This window comes from Mchenga conophoros, linkage group LG2 (genome assembly GCF_057382185.1).
Source record: "Mchenga conophoros isolate Kocher_MC1m ecotype Shallow Benthic linkage group LG2, M_conophoros_male_GT1.1, whole genome shotgun sequence".
In the NCBI taxonomy this organism is placed as follows: domain Eukaryota; kingdom Metazoa; phylum Chordata; class Actinopteri; order Cichliformes; family Cichlidae; genus Mchenga; species Mchenga conophoros.
In genome coordinates, this window is record NC_140527.1 from 22,592 (window position 1) to 42,890 (window position 20,299).

The following is a 20,299-nucleotide window of genomic DNA, read 5'->3' on the forward strand; positions in this document are numbered from 1 at the left end:
TCTTTGCTAATAAATTGTTTGTAAACGTAGCATTAGCATTAGCGGACAGTTAACAAATGGTATTATCTTTCGCACCTTTACTGAAACATTGTGCCAATAAAAGGTGAGGAAATGATCAAGTCTTTTTCATGTCAGGCCTTAATATAGCTCCTCATAATTGGAGCTAAAATATCCAGGAAATCATGGCTACCATCTAGCTGCTAATCTAGTTTGCTAATTTCCTCTGTTTTTGTTTCACTATGTATGTACAGTCTGTGTGCAGCAGTTGTTATTATTAGGCCTTTAAATGAACCTTTGTATACTGCAATAGAGTACCACAGTCTGAAAAGAGCTAGCACTGTTTCACTCTCTTTTCTCCAGGTTTTTGTTTTTGAATGGATTTGCTTCCTGAAACAAGATCTGTAGTTTTCCTATAACATAAAAACTGGGACTAAATACCCTGCTGATGAACACTGAGATTGTGGCATTGCAGAAGTTGCCAGGAATATAAAATGTAACAGGACCTATAGCTTAATAAATAAATTTAAATACATTTTTGTTAAGATATCGATAAATCTTGAAAAACCTTTGGCTTTTTGAAACATTTTAGATTGATGCTAATGTTCTAAGATGCCCCACAAAAATATGGCGCTATTGCTTTTCCAATTCCTAATCTTGTCTGTAATTCAGGAGCAATGACATATAAGGAATGTGCTCAGTCAGTCAAACGGGAACCTTTACGGGAAATACTGGTTAAATACTGCTTTTTATGTGTAGGGTACAATTCTGCTGGCCAATCAGATGATTAAAACAAATAAGTTAAGTATGTATCAATGTGGTGGCGGTGACGCCAGCCATCATCCACCCACGATGCATTCTTCAGATCCCCTCCCAGGTCATTAAGCCCTCACTCACACCTTTGTCTGTGTGACCATAACAACTCACAGGATGGTGGGGAGGGGGGGGACACCTGATGAAGGATTGACACCTTGGCTAGCGTGACCTAGAGATGTGAATCTGCTCTGGAACCACCTCCAAGAGGACAGTTCATCAAAGGGTTAAATACCCGGGACTCAAGTTTTAAATAGTTTTTTCTTTACAAAAAAGGGAAAATTAACTATCAGGCAAATTGTTATTGCAGACATTGCGCTGACCTTGGATTTCCCTACTTCATAGTGCGTCGCTCAGGTGTCTTAACATGTGGAGTAATGTCTATATCCGCTACTTAGATTACACATAAGCTTGTGATATAATACTAAGCATGTCTGGCAGCATTCTACAATAAATGCCATCATTCCGTCCACAAGCAGCGACGGCCCCTTTGCTGGTGTCCATAGAGTCATTTTGTGGCTTTGTGTCAGTTTGTGCATGTCTGACCACAGCTGGTACACTAGAGACACACAGTAAATGAAAACACCACTTTCTCTCAGGACTTGCTGTTCACAGCCCAAGCATCTGTGGAGCCTGTCAGTGATGTGACTGGAATGGGGGGGGGGTGGGCACTGCGTGGGTTTTAATTGTTGTGGGCTCGGCTGCTTTTTTCTGTTCGCAAAGTGTCCTTTGTTTTCATTCCAAGTCCGCCTTCACACTGGGCTCTACTGTAACTTCCTTTGGTTTACTTTTGTTCTTTAAAGATGCAAGACAGGATTGCTGTATATCTTACTGTAAATGGGCCGAAAGAAATGAATTAAATCCATTAAACTGGTGGAGAAAAAGGGAGATTCTGTGGTTTTATGTGCAATAATGTTTCAGCTCTCCAACAGTTCAGTCCAATTTGTATTTAATGCATACATATCAAATATATTAAGTCAGAGCAAAAGTCATTCACACAGCGTAAAAAGAATTAAACATGAAAGTACTGACACGACGCACACACAGGTGTTCAGGCTTTGGCAAGTTTAAATGAGTCTGACTGTGGAATTGTGAGGCCATTAACCAAAAGAAACTCCCACAGCGCAACAATTCGTGTCTCTCCAACAGATCTGTAAAAAGTCCTGTTTTTCAAGACTTGGCATCTTGAGCTTCACTTGAATTATGTAATTCCGCCTCTGCCTGTGCTCAGAAGTAAACCCATAGACTTTAGCTTTAAATATAATGAACCTGCAGTCAGAAGGAAGCAAGCAGGAGTATGAAGTCCCCAACAGGCATGGTGTCAGGTCAGTCTGCTGTATGGGGGCAGGTTGGAGGAACCCTCCTCTTCTTCTGGATCGTCTTTGTGAGTCGTTTGAGCTGGAGAGTTAAACAGCCTGTTGTCTCCTCCTGCTGGACACACATGAGAACTTCATTACAGGACTGCTGAGAGTTGGACAACAAAAAACAGAAACACGGGCGAGACTTAGGTCCCCTGAGTTTGTGGTGCATAAAGGCGCGACTAGTTAATGGGTGGGACGTTTATTAGAAGTCTCTGGATCATAATGGTGGCCCGCTCAGCCTATGTTGTTTGGCATCAGAAAACGATGCTGTTGTTTTGCAGATTCGATTCAAGCCCCTCCCACAATGCTTCATGTGACAAGTACAAGAAAAAAGATTAATGAATATGTTTCAGAGGAAGAGTGCTCATGCTACTTCCTTTTACCACTAGAGACCAATCAGGCACACTGCTACACAAACCTGACAGAGCAGCACACTAATGTGGATGCCCCCGTGACCTTTGAACCTGCTGCTTCATTGTACATGATTGTCTCATTCTCTGTCAGAGGCTTCATGGTGAGATTTCCTGAGTAGTGTCTGAAATTTCTTTCTTTGTTATCATTGTTTGGTGATAAAACACCAACACACACTTAACCTAAATCCACCACATTAAAATGTTATATGCTGGTTCACCTTGATTATTGAGAAAATTTCCTAACACAGGATCCACATTTAAAGCTTACTCTGCAAAGTGCACATCTCCGTGTCCCCGGGATCACACTGAGGAACCAGGCTCTCCTGAAAAACACACACGACACATAGTGAACAAACTGAAGTGAAAACAGAACATCCAGGTGTGGCCTCGTGAGAACCCCACTGTGATTATGTCACACTGGTTAGTAAAGGGTTTTTTTAAAGACGTCACCAGCTTGGTTTTAGGAAACTGGACATGAGAACCAAGGGGTGGACCCAACTAAGAAATGAAGACACGCTGGACTTATATGGCAGCAACCTGACAACCACAACGCCCACCCTTAATCATATCTGGCCTTAATTGCCTTGTTTACTCCAACTGGAACCATCATTTTGAAAATAATCATAAGACGCGTAAGATAAGATAGGCTTTATTAGTCCCACAGTTGGGAAATTCACAGCACTTTGTAATGAGACGTTAAACTAATCAGAGAGCGCTTGCTGATATCGCACAATCAATAAACCAGCTCAAACAGCTGGGCCATTTTCCTGCAAACATTTAGGATCCGCTTCATTAGGTACGCCTGTCCAAAGCCCTTTTGATGTAAATGTATAGTGTGCTGCACTTCCCTGTGATGCCAGAGATCAGAGCCAGACTATTTCAATCTGACACTGATGCAACGTGAACTCAAATAAGCACCCGTTATGACCAAGGTGTGGCGAAGAGAATCTCAGAAAGCACAGCCTTGTTGAACTTTGAATCAAACGGGCTAAAGCAGAAGACGCCGTTGGGTGCTGCTCCTATGAGCCGATCAGGTCACAGTGACTCACCAAAATGTTATCAACTGCGCACGGCTCCATCCTGGCTTCAGCTGCTCCTCAGGATGCTGGTGCCACTTGTAATGGTGGAGACACTTTTGGAGACTCGTTATAAATGAAGCTGACCATGTCGTCTTTCAGTGTGCTCATCTTCTGATGGCTGCACAGCGTCACAAAGCTCATCTCAAACAGCTCAGTAACACCGAGTTCGCTGCACTCAAATCACCTCCACAGTCACCACACCTCAATCCATTACAGGGATGTGGCAGAGTGGGAGATTTGCATCAGGGATGTGCAAATGGCAAATCTATAGCAACTGCTGCAACTGTCAGTATGGACCAAAATCTGCAGCATCTAGTCTGGAAACATGCGGAGCTATGCTGGAACTAGCAAGCTGTAACTAATATTTTAGGCTAATGTTAGCAGCTCCTTAGTGAATGTGGACAATCCTACGAAAACAACCATAGGTAGCTTCTTTTTTTGTTTAAATCTGTGTGGCAAACACATTTAGTCCTGACCCGTGTCTTTGTCCAAGTATGTTTGCAACATAAAAACATTCTGCACGTGTTATTAGTTCATGTTTTTCTTTAGTTAAAAACCAGAGTCGTCTTCCTCTGAAATACACTGTTACTCATATTTTAATGTGAGGGTTATCATGTTGCTTTAATCTTAGCGTTTTCAAATGAAATCATGACTTTCAGGGTTCTTGTTCCTTACAATTACAGCACATTAGAGTAAATTTGACCTTTGTGTTTTTTGTTCATTCTAAATAAATAATTTGAGATGAAAACATGTTATGATTTTTTACCATGCTGTCCTTACCAGTCCAGTTCTGGCATCATAGCAGGCACACAAGGGGATGCTGCGACAGCCCATGTAGCCGATGACAGAGGAGAAAACCAGGCTGATGGCGCAGGTTAGCAGGATGGTGGCGTTGGCACCTTTCACCATCCGATGAAGCACAAACGTCTGTGCAGGGAGACGAACAATGTTACAGCCATGAAGTGTGTGTGTAATAAAGAAATGGGGGAGGATCAGAGTGAAATTATCTCTCTAAAACACCAGCACCGAAACAAAAAGCTGCACATTTATTTATCCCTCCATGTGTTGGACATTTTTGTTACACATTTCAGCAAACTACCCAAAAACAAAACAAAACTGGAAAGCCACAAGACATGTTTGTGTGTAATCAACTTCCATGAACTGTGGATAAGTCTGCATATATAGAGTCGTACAAAGGAGGGCATATAAAAAACATCAGGATGTGACAGACAGGCAGCACTGACGTCCCACATCCTTAGCAGCAACACCAACTCACACATCCATGCTTCATCCTAGTGTCTGCACTACTGCGAAACAGCTGGCCAGAAGTGCTGCTGATGTGAGTCAAGATCACATCAGGAGAGCGCATAGCAAGGTTTCCCTCTCCAATAGGACGCCTCTGACATTGTTGGAAGATGTGAGCTTAAAGGCATGCTAACATGAGCTGCTGGTATATATGTAAATCATCAACCCACTCAGAGGAACAGAAAAACAACAACAACAAAAAACCCCAAACATGGAATTTGATTCGTTTGTTTGCTGAACAACATTAATGTGTCAGGACATTCAGAAAGGTTATGCTAGGTTCCTGCACAAGTAACTGTGCAGGAGATGCAGGTGACCAGTGTCACATCTAAAATAATTGGAGACCTCCGGAACATGAATAAATGGACCTGTTCCTATAACACTTTCTACTCTGAGCACTCAAAGCAACTTGCCTCATTCACCCATTTGCACAAGCACTTCTTATCCAACATTCACACACATTCACACTCCGATGGATGTACTGGAGAGCAACCTGGGTCAGTATCTTCCAAAGGATATTTGGCATGCAGACTGGAGCAGACAGGGATTGAACGTATTTTCCTGAATGTTTCAACACTTTACCCCTGCAGATGATCTTGAGAAGTTAAAGTTCTTGAAACTCGTTGTGTAAAAGCACCTCAAGCTGGTCCTTCACAACAGCAGGACTGTTAGTTCTTGATGAAATGCAACCAGGTCTTATTTACTACAACTGACTTCGTCAAGAAATGAGTCACTGATTAAAACAGTGATTGTGTGTGTGCAGGTTACCACTTCAGGACTGTTGTGGTGATGGAAGACCTCTTTATCCTCCTGCCCATAGGTGAGGGTCAGACAGGAGTAACTTGATATGATGATTGCAGCCAAAACAGACAGGCCTGAGGCCACCACCATCACACTCACCTGAGGACAGACACACAAGTTCAGCCAAAGAAAGAGGACTCTGTGCTTATGTGTGTACGACTACCTTTTAATGAAGCCAAGTTTGAGTTTCAAACCATTGGAGAAAGGACATTTTTAGAAAGTGAATACAGTCTGGCTGGTTCTTACAGCGCTCCAAAGAGCTGTATGAGTTTTGTATTGGTTTAGAATTAGGTGTAGGGCGGGGTATCGGTTTGTTAGAGTTCGATTAGAGAACATGTTGTCTGAAGAGGAAAATAAATTAAGTACATCATAACTTTCTTCTTCCACACTGGACCATCTGCATCTACCTCGCCTGGTCCCTTGCATCCTTGACCATCATAATCCAAATAATTTATTTTTAGTCCAAAGCCCTGTTGATGGACTGAACAGGAACCTGCTGGTGGCAGATTTAATATGTAAACATTAGCAGGTTGGCAGGTGAGGAAAGGCCCAAATCCAAGTTTTAACCAGAGGTCCTTAAACGGTTCTTTATTGTGACAGGGCTGCTGAAGTAACACCCATCACACACTTGTATCTGTGTGAAGTTTCACTGGCTGTAGTGCTCAGAGTGCAGTGTGGGGGCCAAACATAACAATGGTGGCCAGCATCAAATAACAGATGAGTTCAGCAAAGGTGCATGGTTGGCCTTTAATGCGAATGTGAGAGATGCACCAACACCTTAACTAAAGTACAACTCTGAATGTACTCCTCCTACTTTGCGGAATCTTTTTATTTTCTTGTTAGTTGTGTTACTTGTTATTTTTGTTTGCTTGTTTTCCAGAGAACGGACACGGTCATTCATTCTAAAAGTCCTGCTGATGTTATCAGTCAAGAATAAATGGCAACCATCACACTGACCAGTACTGGGTTCTTCTCTGGGAGGCAAACAGCGCCAGCACACCTGGAGAGGCCATGATCTAAAGAAAGTGACACAGTTTAAAACAGTGCTTAGAAGAAAAGTGATGACAAAACAAGGATCCTAGCGGGAGATCTAAGTGACGAAACCCGTTTAGTTTTATACCCGAACAGGCAGGTGTCCTGCGGGTTTGTGTTATACTGAATGCCCGTTAGTCTCACCAGTCCTCCCCACAGCGGCGTCCTGGAGGTACTCAGCGGAGTGTCCTTGCGAAAACAGCGTCCATGAGCCCGCAGACCACACAGAGACCAGCACAAGCCACCTGGAGGATACCGAGGCCGAGCACGCCCTTCTGGTTAAAAATAAAGTACCTGTACCGGTCCATGTCCGGGTGCTAACCCGACGCAAAGCACCCTGAAGTCCTTCGTGTGCCAACTCTGGTCAGAAGAAAAGTGGAGCTGCTCGACGGTGGAAACCTGAAGTTACTTTGATGCTCGCAGCGGCTTTCAGAAACATGAGTCCCGCTACCGACACCTGTGTCGTTGTTGTTCTCGTCCGACGGCCCTTTTATCGGGTAAAGTGAATCTTCCGGGGCACTCGACGGATCTCGATGTTGGTTCAGCAGGTAGGAAGTTTATCCATTAACCTGTGCCCGGCGGCAGGTGGAGAGCAGGAAGGGATTTCCGAGTCCAGAGTCTGGACCGTGGGCAGCCAAGCCCCACCCTCACTGCAGGTTTAACACGCACACCGTGGAAGCTCCTGACCTTAAATCCAGCCCGGTCCTTTCGGCGTGGAGTGTCCGTGCTCTCCACAGTCCAAAGACTTTCAGCCCTGCGACCCGCCCGGTCTCCTAAGCTGCACAACGATGGCAAAACCAGGAACGAAAATGGATGGACTCTGAAAACAGCGATCCTCTCAACTGTGTGACTTTTGAGCCACGATAATCAATTAAATCGATAAGACACGTTGCATAGAAGAAGCTAGGCTTTTCCCTGAAATAAAACTTGCTTTGGAGCCCCCAGACTTTCCCGATTTAGACAACATTTTGATCCATCTCTCATCTCTGTCAGGTTAATGGTTATTGCACAAGTAGCTTTATGGAGAAGTTTACAGAACATTGTTTTGCTGCAGTAAGAAGCTGTTCTTGTACACCGTGAGTGTGTGTTTACAGGTTATCTTTAAGATCTTGATCATGATTTTCTTTGTGATATCTACACCTAATCCACACGAACCAAACCTTTAGGATCCAAACAGTCTTTCTATTCGTGCACCTGTATGATGTCCGGCACACGGCTCTTATTACAAGTACGCAAGTAAACTGTGAATCACACAAAGCTAGAGTCAAGGAATAAAAATATGGAAGCCAAGATTTACTTTCATGTTTACCAAGTAGCCTCCTGGACATCTGAAACCAGAGCGGTGAAAACTTGTTTCTTCAGTGACTGTATTTGTGTTTTTGTAAACATTAAAATATTAATGATAGCGCTGTTTTGGCTGATGTGATAAATCAGGACACAGGATAATGAGCACATGGGTAAAGAGAGGATGAGAACTCGTCAATAGTCTGTCCTCATCGTTTTATAAATCAGCAGCGATGTTATGGGGGTCGTTGCTGCTACAGGAGATTCTACCAATAAAAATTAAAACAAAAAAGTCAAAACTTTCCATTCTTGTGTCTTAAGATGATGATGCATGCAGACTGGGTTTCCTTACCTTGTACTTTTATTTCCGAGAGCATATGCACACAGATAGTTTGGTTAGAAAAGTGAAACAAGCTCACAGGTGAGTAATGGCAGACAGTCCATTATTTTCTCCAGAGTTCTTGGATTAGAAACGCCCTTTACAAAGCTCAGGGCGTACAGTACCTAACCACTTCAGATCTTAGAAATAAATTAGCCACTGCGATGTTATCCTGTACGGCAAGTAAACAGATCTGTCAAGTTACACTTTATGAAATGTATAGATTGGGATACGTAAATTAGTGCAAATGAAGTGTGGGCTGAACAGTTTGCAACAGATGACACAAAGACTGTGGGGTCCAAATAGTGGTGTTTGGAGGGAGCTCTGTTAGGTAAACAGCAGCTAGAAGACACATACAGTGAGTGAGGATTCAGACAGTGGAAACTGAAGGAAGTCATCATTGCACAGAAATCTTGACTTGAATGAGGGTGTGTGTGATGAAGAGGATGTCAGACAGAGCGGCGCCTCCAGCCACAGATGTGTCTCCTCTAATATCATTTGGTTTCTTGCATAGTTCTTGTGTTTCTTTGGCCTGAGAGAGGCCTCCAATCATCCTGAATTGCTCAAGTAGTATTCCATTTGAATACTAAACTTGGTAACTTTGCAAATATTTCTCTAATATCAATTGCCACAATGCTCCAGCAGTCTTGTAAGGTGGTAGCACAGGTAGAGGGGAACGTTTTCATTGTCCAGAGGTATTCATCTGCAATCTCACTGTCCAGTAGGAGGCCCTCCTCTCTGCTCAAACGCCTCTAGCTCTCGCTTGTACCAATCAGGAGCCTCGGGCCATTTTTTCCAGTTGGCTGGTGATCGTAACCGTAGGCAACCGTTAGCTCCTCATCTTTTTGCACAGCCCTCAAGGTTCGGATGCACTTGATTGGCCCAAAACGAGGATGGACAAACCTGTGCAAACCCAGGATAAACACAAATGCACAAAGTCAGGCAAGAAACACTACTTTGTGATTTCATTGTGAGATATGCTACAGTGACGTCCTGTCATGGTACACAAGTTAGATGCTTAGTATATTACTGGGTCTCGGGCAAATCTTTGGAACATTTTTGGTGTAGGAAAGGTGATATGAGACAGGGCCGGAGGCAGGATGTACCATGGACTGTCCTATTAGAATCACCCACTGCCCTAAGTGGCAGTGACTGAAAGTGTTGTTTAAAATAGTTAACTAAGTTAACTAAAGTAAACAGGTGCCTGAATTTATTCTCAAAGCATCTAACTTTGTGTTTTAGAGACTTCTACATTGTACTCTCAGATGGTGCAGCAGGCTAACGCAGGCTAACACAAGGATAGAATACACGGAGCTTCCACATGAATGGTACAACGGTTATTTTATTGAATGGGATGGCAAACAATGCTCTAAGCACCTGCTCCTGGAAAGAAACCTTGCTGGTTTACAAGACGAACACGTAAATAAATAAATGTGTGCATGATGAGAGTAATGATGGTTGATTGATGACCCTGAACTCAGTGTTTACTCTACACAGATGAGATATAAGCTGCTAATGCTAATATTTGCTTATAAAAACAACTACTGGTTTAACTTTAAAACTTGACAGTGCTCACATGCTAAGTTAGCTTTTTGTCATTTGAAGCTTAGTAAAATAAAATAATCAAATCACTACATGTCGCTAGTTCAATGAGCTCTTAGCTCAGGCTTTCCTGAGCAGCTGTATCGTTTGTCATCTTTGTACAAGTGTGGCCAACTACACAGAATAACTGCAACCTGTGTCAAGAGGTATATATGAATATAGCATTAGCCTCCTTACACTGACTAGCCCCCAAAAAAACCAAAACCAAAGAATCCACTGCTGGTGCTGATGTGATATTTTCCATAACAACATTAATGGGACCATTGCTGTTAGGGGGTTAAAGCGGGGTACATGTACTTTTTTCTCTCTGATCTTTAACTTGCTGTTACTGGAAGGGGAATAACCACATGCAAATCAGGTGTTCACTGTCCAGGCTATGGCTCACTGTTCACCTACCGACAGCTGAAAACGGCTCCAGCCCCACTATACGACACCGTGTGTTATTAAGACAGCATGACCACTGAACTGTTCAAACTGTCTCTGTGGTTCTCAGTTCTGACAGGTGGGGCACAAGTTACCTGGCAGAAAAGTCGCGCTGAACTAACTTTTACGGCAGAACAAAGAAATTTATAATTAATTAGGATTAATAAATATGCACATCTGCTGAAAGCTGCAGCCGTGTGTCCATAAGAAGAAGAAGAAGAAGTGCACTGAAAAGCGTGAACACGTGGTCGGGTCTGTCGTGCATCGTTTACAGTGGTGCCGAAAACCAGGACTGGGTCACGAGAGACCCGACCACGTGTTCACATTTTCAGTATACTTCTTATTGCAGCTGTCCACTAACACACTGGGCTGCAGCTTTTGTGCTACAGCCTACACACATCAACAACAACAGGACCCAGTTCATTCAGTTTTTAAGCCAGCGAGGCATGATTGGGGATTGGCGTGATCGGCTTGATCAGGTGTGCCCGTCTCCCCTGCAGCTGCAGACCATGCCCCAGCACAGCTCTGCAGTCAGAAACAGGCTCACTGCAGCCACTAAGAGTGAAGAGTATTAAACTCTCACTGAATTATATGTTTTCATCTCTGTGAACAAGTTTCTGGATTTCTTTTCTTTAATAAAACTAAGACTGAACTTTATTTTTCCATGTTTGGCAATGTTCACGTTCTATTTAACTTGTTGCGTTTTTGAAGAAGTGCTGCAGACTAATGAAGCAGTCTAGTGACAAAAGCCTCAAATAGTTAAATGAAAGTTGTTTGTTTAAAACAAAAATTACTGAAGGATTCATTGTGAATGACTTTGTTATCTAAATAAAGTTGCAGCTTTCTGTCACTGTTTTGCTTCGATGGGGCGTGAATGTGTGGGGAATGATGAAAAGGTTTGAGAACCACTGATCTAGCTGAGGAAAAACAGTTCTATTAAAAATAATTCCCTTCTGTATAACTCATCAAAGATTGCTTGATGTCTTCGGGAGCAGTAACAACATTGGTGGTGCATGACTACAGAAAGTCTTCAGCTGGTCTGAGTGAGTTATTTCTGTTCAATTTGTAATCACATCAGGCTTCTTTTTTTTTAAATGTCAGACTCTGCTGGTCAACCTGTCAGCTTATACTCACGGGTCATATTTGCAGTTGGGGATGAAAGAGTGGTTTGCTTTATGACCCAGAGACGCGCAGTATCTGTCCGTCTGGCAAATGGCTGAGGGACGTCAATCACGGTATCCTCATCGAGTGAAATTGTGTTTCCATTCAGTGCCCAGTCCCTGCTGTCCACCTGATGAGTCACGGATAAAAACACAAAGAAAACACAAGCGCATTTAATGGGGATAATTCTACAGGGTGGGCCATTCATATGGATACAGCGTAACAACATGGGAATGGTTGGTGATATTAAGTCCTGTTTGTGGCACATTAGTATATGTGAGGGGCAAACTCCTCAAGATGGGCGGTGACCATGGTGGCCATTTAGAAGTCGGCCATCTTGGATACAACTTTTGTTTCTTCAATAGGAAGAGGGTCATGTGACACATCACACTTATTGGTAATGTCACAAGAAAAACAATGGTGTGCTTGGTTTCAATGTAACTTTATTCTTTCATGAGTTATTTACAAGTTTCTCTTTGTTCACAGCCATTGACATGTCGAAGAGGTTAACACGTGAGGATCGAAATTGTGTTGATATCTGGTGAACGCAGTAACCGGGTCATTGCAGCACATTTCAATGCAAGACCCCTACGAGACCACCCATCTCCCATGCTACAGTCTGCAAACTGCTTGCTAAGTTTGGTGAAACTGGTTCAGTGTTGGATTTGCAAAAATGTGGACGCAAGAAAACTGTCACTGAATGAAGAAACATCAGTGGCTGTCCTAGCTTCATTCAGCAAGAGCCCACAGCGTAGCACTCGCCGCATGTCACTGGAGAGTGGCATTAGTCCAACATCCCTTCGGCGGATATTAGCTACTCACAAATGGCACCCTTACAAACTCCAGCTGCTGCAGCATCTCAGCGAGGATGACCCAGATCAGCCACAGAATTTGCAGAATGGGCAAAACAAAAACTGGAACAGGACCCTCAGTTCACGCAGAAGATTTTGTTCAGTGATGAGACAAACTTCTATGTGAATGGTGTTAACAAACAAAACCACCGCTATTGGTCTGACACTAACCCACACTGGATGGATCCCTCCAAGACTGTTGGAACTACAAAAGTGATGGTTTGGTGTGGTATATGGGGAACAACGATAGTGGGTCCATTCTTCATCAATGGAAACCTCAAGGCTGCTTGGATATTTGAAACTGCTACATGATGACTCTTAATGACCTTGGTGCGTTGTTTGTGGTCTGTGTTTCATACCTCAGAGTGGGTGATGCGTACTCCATTGTAAAAAGCCATCACAGTGTTGGCCTCAGCACCTGTCTTGGCGAAAAGTCCCTGTCCTGCTCCTCTGATTGTAGAGTCTGCCACAAACACTCTGACAAACAGAGGCAGGGGTAAGACAATGAAATACTGACCACGAATTCAAGAGGAACAATGTGATTGGTCAGGATTCCTATAAAACGTATCTACCTTTGGCTCTCATAAGGATCTGGAAGCAGAGTATGGGTGGCGATACAGGTGGATGTGGATTTGTCATACGAGTACACAGGACCTGTAAAAGAAGATTGTCAGATTAGTGGGATTCTTTAACCACAGGCCTTTCTCCATGAAATACAAGTGGAACCATATTAACCAGGGCCAGAGGAAATGACACGAGCATGGGTGGTGGACAGCACATGCAAGGCAGCACTGGTTAATGAGTGAAATGTAAAAAAACAAACTTCAATTAGAATGATACCAAAGTGACAGTAATTCCTCTACATATATCTCAGAACTGTTCAGTCACATTAGCCAGCTTAAATAAACGGTTGCATCCATGGCTCCTGCTGGCTTTCGGCTCTTGAAACTAGCCTAAATATTAATAGTCGTTGTGTCTCACGTTTCTGGACACTGACCAGCTGAGAGAGGAGCAGCACTTAGTGATGATGTGAAGAAGTTAGTGTATAACTTAAAGCAGTTTTAATAAATCCTTTAGAACTTTAAGGGGAAGCTTTCAAGAACATAAGATCAGCTCTTGTAGGTTTTAACACAGTTTCACAATTTGGCTCAACGAAAACTTTCATATTAGCATCCATGGACCGTGAACTTGGTTATATGTTAATCTTCTTAAACCTGGTAGGAGCAGAAAGTAAAGCTGTCCAGGCAGAGTGCAGCAAAATGCAAAGGAGAGACTTTCACACAGGAAGTACAAATTATGAAATGGGATGTTTTAGTCTGGTCCATTTGTCAAGCTGCAAGCTATTAAACTGCTAAACAATTTAACAGCTTGCCCGTGCACATGATTGAGGTTTCTATCATTACGTTTCCAGTATATTACATTGCACTGAAACAATCCATGTCATCATGCATTATACCATAACACAGTTTCTTGATAATAAATGTATTATTATTTATTCACATCTATTAACGCTTTAGCCTTTTGCATCTTGAAAATCCAACATAATCAATTTTAGGAAAAGGGCAATTTCTTATTAAATGCATCAACTCCTGAACAAAAGTCTCGACAAACAAATGTGGACGTTGGCATCACTCCTTACTATTGGGGCTGATTTCGAAGCGTGGTCTCCCAGTCTGGTTGGAGATGACAGCAGCAAGTTGGGCCTCAATGAGCTCCCCATCCACAAAGCTTCCATATAGAGCCGTTCGACCGTCAGGGTAGATATACGCTACAGAGTCACCAGTCATTTCCCCGTCCTCGTTTACCTCCCCAAACACACAGCCTCTGTCCTAGACGCACCACAGTACACGCCAACATGCACAATACACATGGTTAGAAATACTTCTGCTATGTTCTGTATAAGCAGAAGTTAGACAGTAAGCTGACTCACAGGGTAGTAGACCCAGCATTCCCCACAGCGGTTGTTGCCTTTGTACTGGCCCTTGAACACCAGGTGACCCTCGCCATCGAACTCCTGAGCAGGCCCATTAAGCTCTCCGTCCACATATGTCCCGTTGAGGACGCCCCCATCTTCGTAGGTGTACACTCCTTGGCCCTGCAGAGCATCATCTACATAGAACCCCTCTAAAGTGCTGTGAGAGGGAAAAGAAGGACAACTGCAATTAAGATTTTTACATTTGAAGTCTAAATTCAATCTTCAAGGTGAATAGGGCCAGACAAAGGTTATTTATGTCTCCAGTATTTCTTTCTGAGGTTTGTCTAACTGTTCCTTCTTATTCAGGACAAACTTTAATCCTGAAAAACAAAACCAGTGCTGACATTCTAAAAAGTACAACATAATATTATCATTATATCAGCCATATGATATCATTTATTAAAAAAGAACAAACAAAACTTTTTCACATTTCTGTGGTATTGTTTTGAGAGAGGTAGTGGTGGTATGGCATAAAATAACTCGATGTATACTGCACGACAATTTTAGGGGTAGTTTTAAAAGGAAATTACATCTGTGATGGTTTTGTAATTACATCGGACAGGTTTGGTCACAGGTTTTCTGGCAGCCCACAATCAGACTGTGTTGGTATATCTGCAATGGTCCCATTAATAATCTATTCCATCTACGGGGCAAGCCGCTCAGTCATGTGTTGTACTGCATGTTTGGACTTGGAGGAGGAGAGTAGTTGTTTTCTTGTTTACTTCTGATGCCGCTGCCTGTAATCCAGTAATGTTTGTAACTGTAATGCTCAAGAACTTTACTCTGTTTTTCTACTGAAAAGCACACATGCATTAACACAATATTAATAAGTAAGTCTCAAAACCTTCTATTGGCAAATACATATGTAGCTTTGGAAAGGTGCCATTACACAGCTGCAGTAACACAGATGTTCACTTATCGCACAGCACACTATCACAATACCTGCGTCTGACTGCTCCTGCAGTGTTACACTCTTCTCCTTGGAGGAAACTGACCGCTGCTCAAAGCCATGTCCTCTGCTGTCACATGCATAATCTTACTTTTCTTTTATTATTACCAATATATCCACAATAATGAGGCGTTTGTCAGATAAATGCAGAACATACATCTTTCATATCTGGCAGTGACAGCGGTCAGATATAGTAAATGTTTTTAATTCAAGTAATGTCAGATTTACGTCCCCATCAGTGATCCTAACAGATTATTTAAGTCCTTAGTTTGTTATGTTTACAGTACCTTCCATCAAAGAAGAAGAACTTGCCCTTGCCATTTTTCTCTCCATGGGTGAAATGTCCTTCAAAGCGATCACTGGACGAGTAGGTCACAGTGCAGAAACCATGGGGCTGACCATCTTCATCCAATGGACCTGAAAGTTCATGCAGACACAATGTTTCAGTGTGATGAGGATGAGTTTTTAATGAAATCAGGTTATAGAAATAGATCCCAGATAGGCCCATCCATTTGTTTTCATGGCTCTACCATAAAATACTAAACAAAGCATGTTCAGCTGATTTAAACGAGTACTACAAATAAAGCCTGTAAAGGTTTCTGCTGAGGTCCTCAAGCTCCTTTCTTAAACGCCTAAAGCACTTCCTGTATCTACTGTTACATTTTAGCCACGTCCCTCATGGAGCAGCAACAAGACCCGTGGATGATTACAGAGGCACCTGGCTAAAAGGACATGTCAGTCTAGAGCTCTAATAATTTGTTTTTGGACACTTTTGCTAACAGTGACATCTCTATTTTTTACTCTCTCGGTCTACTCCAACAACTTACTTGTTAACCTCTTGCTTTAACCGTTACATCCAACCAAAACATCAGTTGTGATTTGTAAAGTATGAACCAAATGATGCCTAAAGTCTATTTAGCATAGATGGGTCATTATTTTCAAAATCCTCACAATAAACAAAGTATCCTTCAATGTTCCAGAAGTTCAGTGCAGGTTACATCAGGTGGTTTCTTCAGTGGTGCTGACATAGCTCAGCAGAAACACTTGGTCATTACACACGGCGATAGAAATTAAACCCCAACTGATACAAGGTTTGTTTTTTTGTTTCTTTAAAGACTGATACTCATATTTGGTGATTTAGTAACCCGGGTTTCTAATATCACAGGTTTTGTGATAAGATCGTGACAATGCAAATTAAAAAGCAATGACGTTGAAGAGTGCCCTCTGATGGACAAACTGCAACATCAACACTCAAAGTTGTTGAGTGCTTCTCCCATCTCTTCTTTTTATTGGATTTATAGGTTCTTATCAGCCATCGATAATCCGGCAAACAGCAAATATCATCAGCCTGCTGATAAATCAGTCAGGCTCTAATGCAATTAAACACCAAACACTGTTGTTCCTCTATGTTTAATTGCACTAAAGTTCCTTTCAAAGAAAACTCGAACAGAAGAATAATTCAATCAGTTCCCATTAGTTGTTAATGACACACGGAACCAGTTACAATATTTTACTTCAGTCAGGAAATGAAACGGCAATGCTGGCGACAAAACACCAACTAAAATCTATTTTATTGCAAAAGGAAGCATCAGTACGTCCCTGGAGTGGAAATAAAAGCTTCATTTGCACGTGCTAATCACATCACAACACTCCTGGAAATAAATAAATTCAACAATAATAACTCGACACACTTTTAACCAACCACCAAGTAACAATAACATTTCTTAATATGTGTTATGTGAGAGTTTGGTTGACAGCATATTCGTACATAATTGTTACTCACTCACAGTGAGTAGATAACTGAGATTACAGCAAATGAAACTAAGTTACAGCTGGAATATAAACGAGGCAAACAAACAGCAGCGCAACACGATACCGTTGTATTTGCAGAATTCAGTAGGCCAGACTTCCAACGTGCAAAGCAGTACTGAGTCAGGGAAACGGGTTAAACCGTTTCAACCTCTGAGGGCAGTTATTTAGTCGGGGTGGGCAGAAACCCTTTACGGCGGTGTTGGGGCTTTTTAAACCTTCTGACTTCTTACAGCGTGTCCAGTCGGTTTCCTTTGAAAGAGCACTGTGATTAGCTCTGTGAGGGCTGCGTGCTAACGGGGGCTTCGGGTCCGTAGCTTTCAGCACTGTGTGCGCCACAGCGGAGTTTTCAGCCCGGGTCTCCTAACGCGACAGCACTACTTTAGTCCGACGCAGTGAAATCTCAGTCCAGCCTCTGAACGAGGGAGAAAGAACCCGCGTGTAACGGTGGTGCTAGTTTAACAACAAAGACGCGCAGCACTACAACAAAAAGTAACATTTGGTGTCATTCTGCACTTCCTGCCCTGCTGACTAAACACAGCAGCCACGCTGGCAGCGGAGCACTAATACCCCACACACCGCCCTCACGCGCCTGACCGGCGGATCTCCTTGTCAAACAGAGGGCCTGGCGCTGCGAGCTCCCGAGCAGGCCCGCCGACAGATCCACTCATGAAGATTTGTTTAAAGACAATCGACACCACTCAGCCAAAGTGCTGAGAATACCTTCTCCACGGTGCAAATGCAGTCGTTCACGCGTACACGGCACGAATGGCAGAGGTTACGTACCTTCTACAACCTCTTCTACATTTTCATCGTCGCTGTCCATGCTGCAGGAGACCGCTGTGACCGCACCACGGCTTCGACTGCTTTTCCTGCCACCCATGTGGCGTCGTTTGGGGACGGTAACATGACAACCGGGGACACCTTTTTTCACATGCCACACGTTTCGTGGGCATTTCATTATATTTGCACGGAAATATAGCGTGTTTAAAACTAGTAGGTTATTATTAAAAATAAGAAATCTCAACGAGCTTACTTTAATAAAAAAAATCATAAGAGTAAATAAACTGACAGTGCACTTAGATCCCCCCAGTAGAGCCAACATTTACATAAAGAATTTCTGTAAACATTTAATGGCATTTCTTAGCCGTCGCTGCTCAAAGTGGGGTTTTCTACAAAATAACCATTATAGCTATAAGGTCACATTTTCTTCTTCTTTCTGCACTAAGAAGAAGAAAAGGCCATCTCACCCTAACCTTTTCTGTCACACCAGCGTGTCCTCCATTACTACATCTATGAACGTCCTGTGTGGTCTTCCTCTTTTCCTTGTGCCGGGCGACTTCATTGTCAACATGCATGTGCAAACTTGCTCAGCTTCATCTCCAAAGCAGTCCACCTGAGCTGTCCCTCTGATGTGGTCATTTCTAATGTTGTCAGTGCCGGTCACTCCCAGGGGAAAAGCCCCTTCAGCTCTGCCACCTGTCTTTTTGTCAGTGGCATCACTTCCAAACCAAACATCATAACAGGTCCTACTGCCATTTTGTAAATCCACCCATTCACTCTTACTCCTATCCTTCTGTAACAATCTCTCCATCACCTCTCTATAAAATGCCTCTTTACATGGTTGACTCCTGGTATTTCAACCATTCCTCATTCCCTACATCTACTTGCAGCTTCAGTGTTACACCTGCCTTCTTTGTACGTCTTCATGAACTCTCTCAACACTGTTTCTCTGCATGAAGCCCTACTGCTGCTCGCTGACCGTCACCTCTCTAGCTTCTACTTCGTTGTATGGCTCATCAGCTTGATTTTCCTATAGCTGCATCCTTGTTGAAGATCAGTACCAGAACACTTCTTCTTCGTTCCTCAGGCGTCCTTTCCAAAACTGTGTTAAATAATCTGGTTTAAAAAGTCCACTGCCCTGTTTCTCAGACATCTCTATACCTCCACATGTAAATCATCAGGACTCACTACCTTTCCACAGCTGCCCTCACTTCCTCCTTATACTTCCTGATTCATTAACATTCCTTTATGTCATCCTCTTACTCTCATGTCCATACCTACCCAACATCTTCTCATTATCAATTTTCTTTCACCTACAAATCCACTAAAATCAACCAATCACCACTATGTCCAAACAAAAAATATGTGGTGAAAGCTTCCATACAGATGTAATCATTCATTTCTCAAACATTAAATACATACATTATATTTTGTCGTAGCATTCACATACAATTGCAGTTTATACAGACTATGCCAGGGGTCAGCAACACCCAAAGAGCCATTTGGTAGAGTTGGATGTCTCGAGACCGGTCTTGGTCCCAAGACCACTTTTACGTGGTCTTGGTCTCGACGGACTTTTGTCTACCATTTGGACCCAGTTTCCACAGAAAAGAAAACACTGGGAGCCGCAAATACTTTTTGTCATCTAAAATGAAGATAACACTGTTATTGTTATGCCTTGTATACACCTGTATTGTGTATTGTGTTGCATCACAGAGGATCTCTCCTGGACGTACAACACCACAGCACTGGCCAAGAAATCACAGCAGCGTCTCTTCTTTCTCCGCAAACTAAGAAGAGCAGGAGCACCAGCCCCATCATGTACACTTTCTACAGAGGCACCATCGAGAGCATCCTGTCGAGCTGCATCACTGTGTGGTTTGGATCCTGCAATGCGTCCTGTCATAGAACCCTCCAACGCATAGTGAGAGCTGCAGAGAGGATCATTGGTGTCTCTCTCCCCTCCCTCCAGGACATTTACAGCACCCGTCTCACTAAAAAAGCCCTTTGCATAGCGGCTGATCCCACGCACCCAATGCAAAGCTTCTTCAAGCTGCTGCCGTCGGGGAGGAGACTGCGGAGTCTCCAGGCCAGGACCAGCAGGCTGAAGGACAGCTTCATCCATCAGGCTGTCAGGAAGCTTAACTCCCTCCCGATTCTGCCCCCTCTCCCCTCTCTCCTCCACGGTCCTCACTGAACTCTGTCACACACACACACTCTCTGACTCACTCACTGGCCTGCACCAGTTACCAGTCACTTTGTGGAGCATTGGACTGCCATTA

General features: G+C 43.1%; 1 protein-coding gene and 1 pseudogene across 1 annotated transcript; both read right to left on the reverse strand.

Annotated features, from left to right (window-relative positions):
* Window positions 1-1,742: 1,742 nt before the first annotated feature.
* On the reverse strand, window positions 1,743-7,109 carry LOC146581403 (uncharacterized). The gene is made up of 7 exons (XM_085248820.1): window positions 7,096-7,109; window positions 6,946-7,046; window positions 6,727-6,785; window positions 5,737-5,868; window positions 4,444-4,590; window positions 2,853-2,907; window positions 1,743-2,241 (listed from the first exon to the last, which is right to left on the reverse strand). Exons 1-7 carry the CDS (start codon window positions 7,107-7,109, stop codon window positions 2,132-2,134), a joined length of 618 nt encoding a protein of 205 aa, XP_085104946.1. The 3' UTR covers window positions 1,743-2,131.
* A 1,319-nt stretch (window positions 7,110-8,428) lies between these two features.
* Window positions 8,429-18,163, reverse strand: LOC146581404 (histone-lysine N-methyltransferase SETD7-like; annotated as a pseudogene).
* Window positions 18,164-20,299: the final 2,136 nt, after the last annotated feature.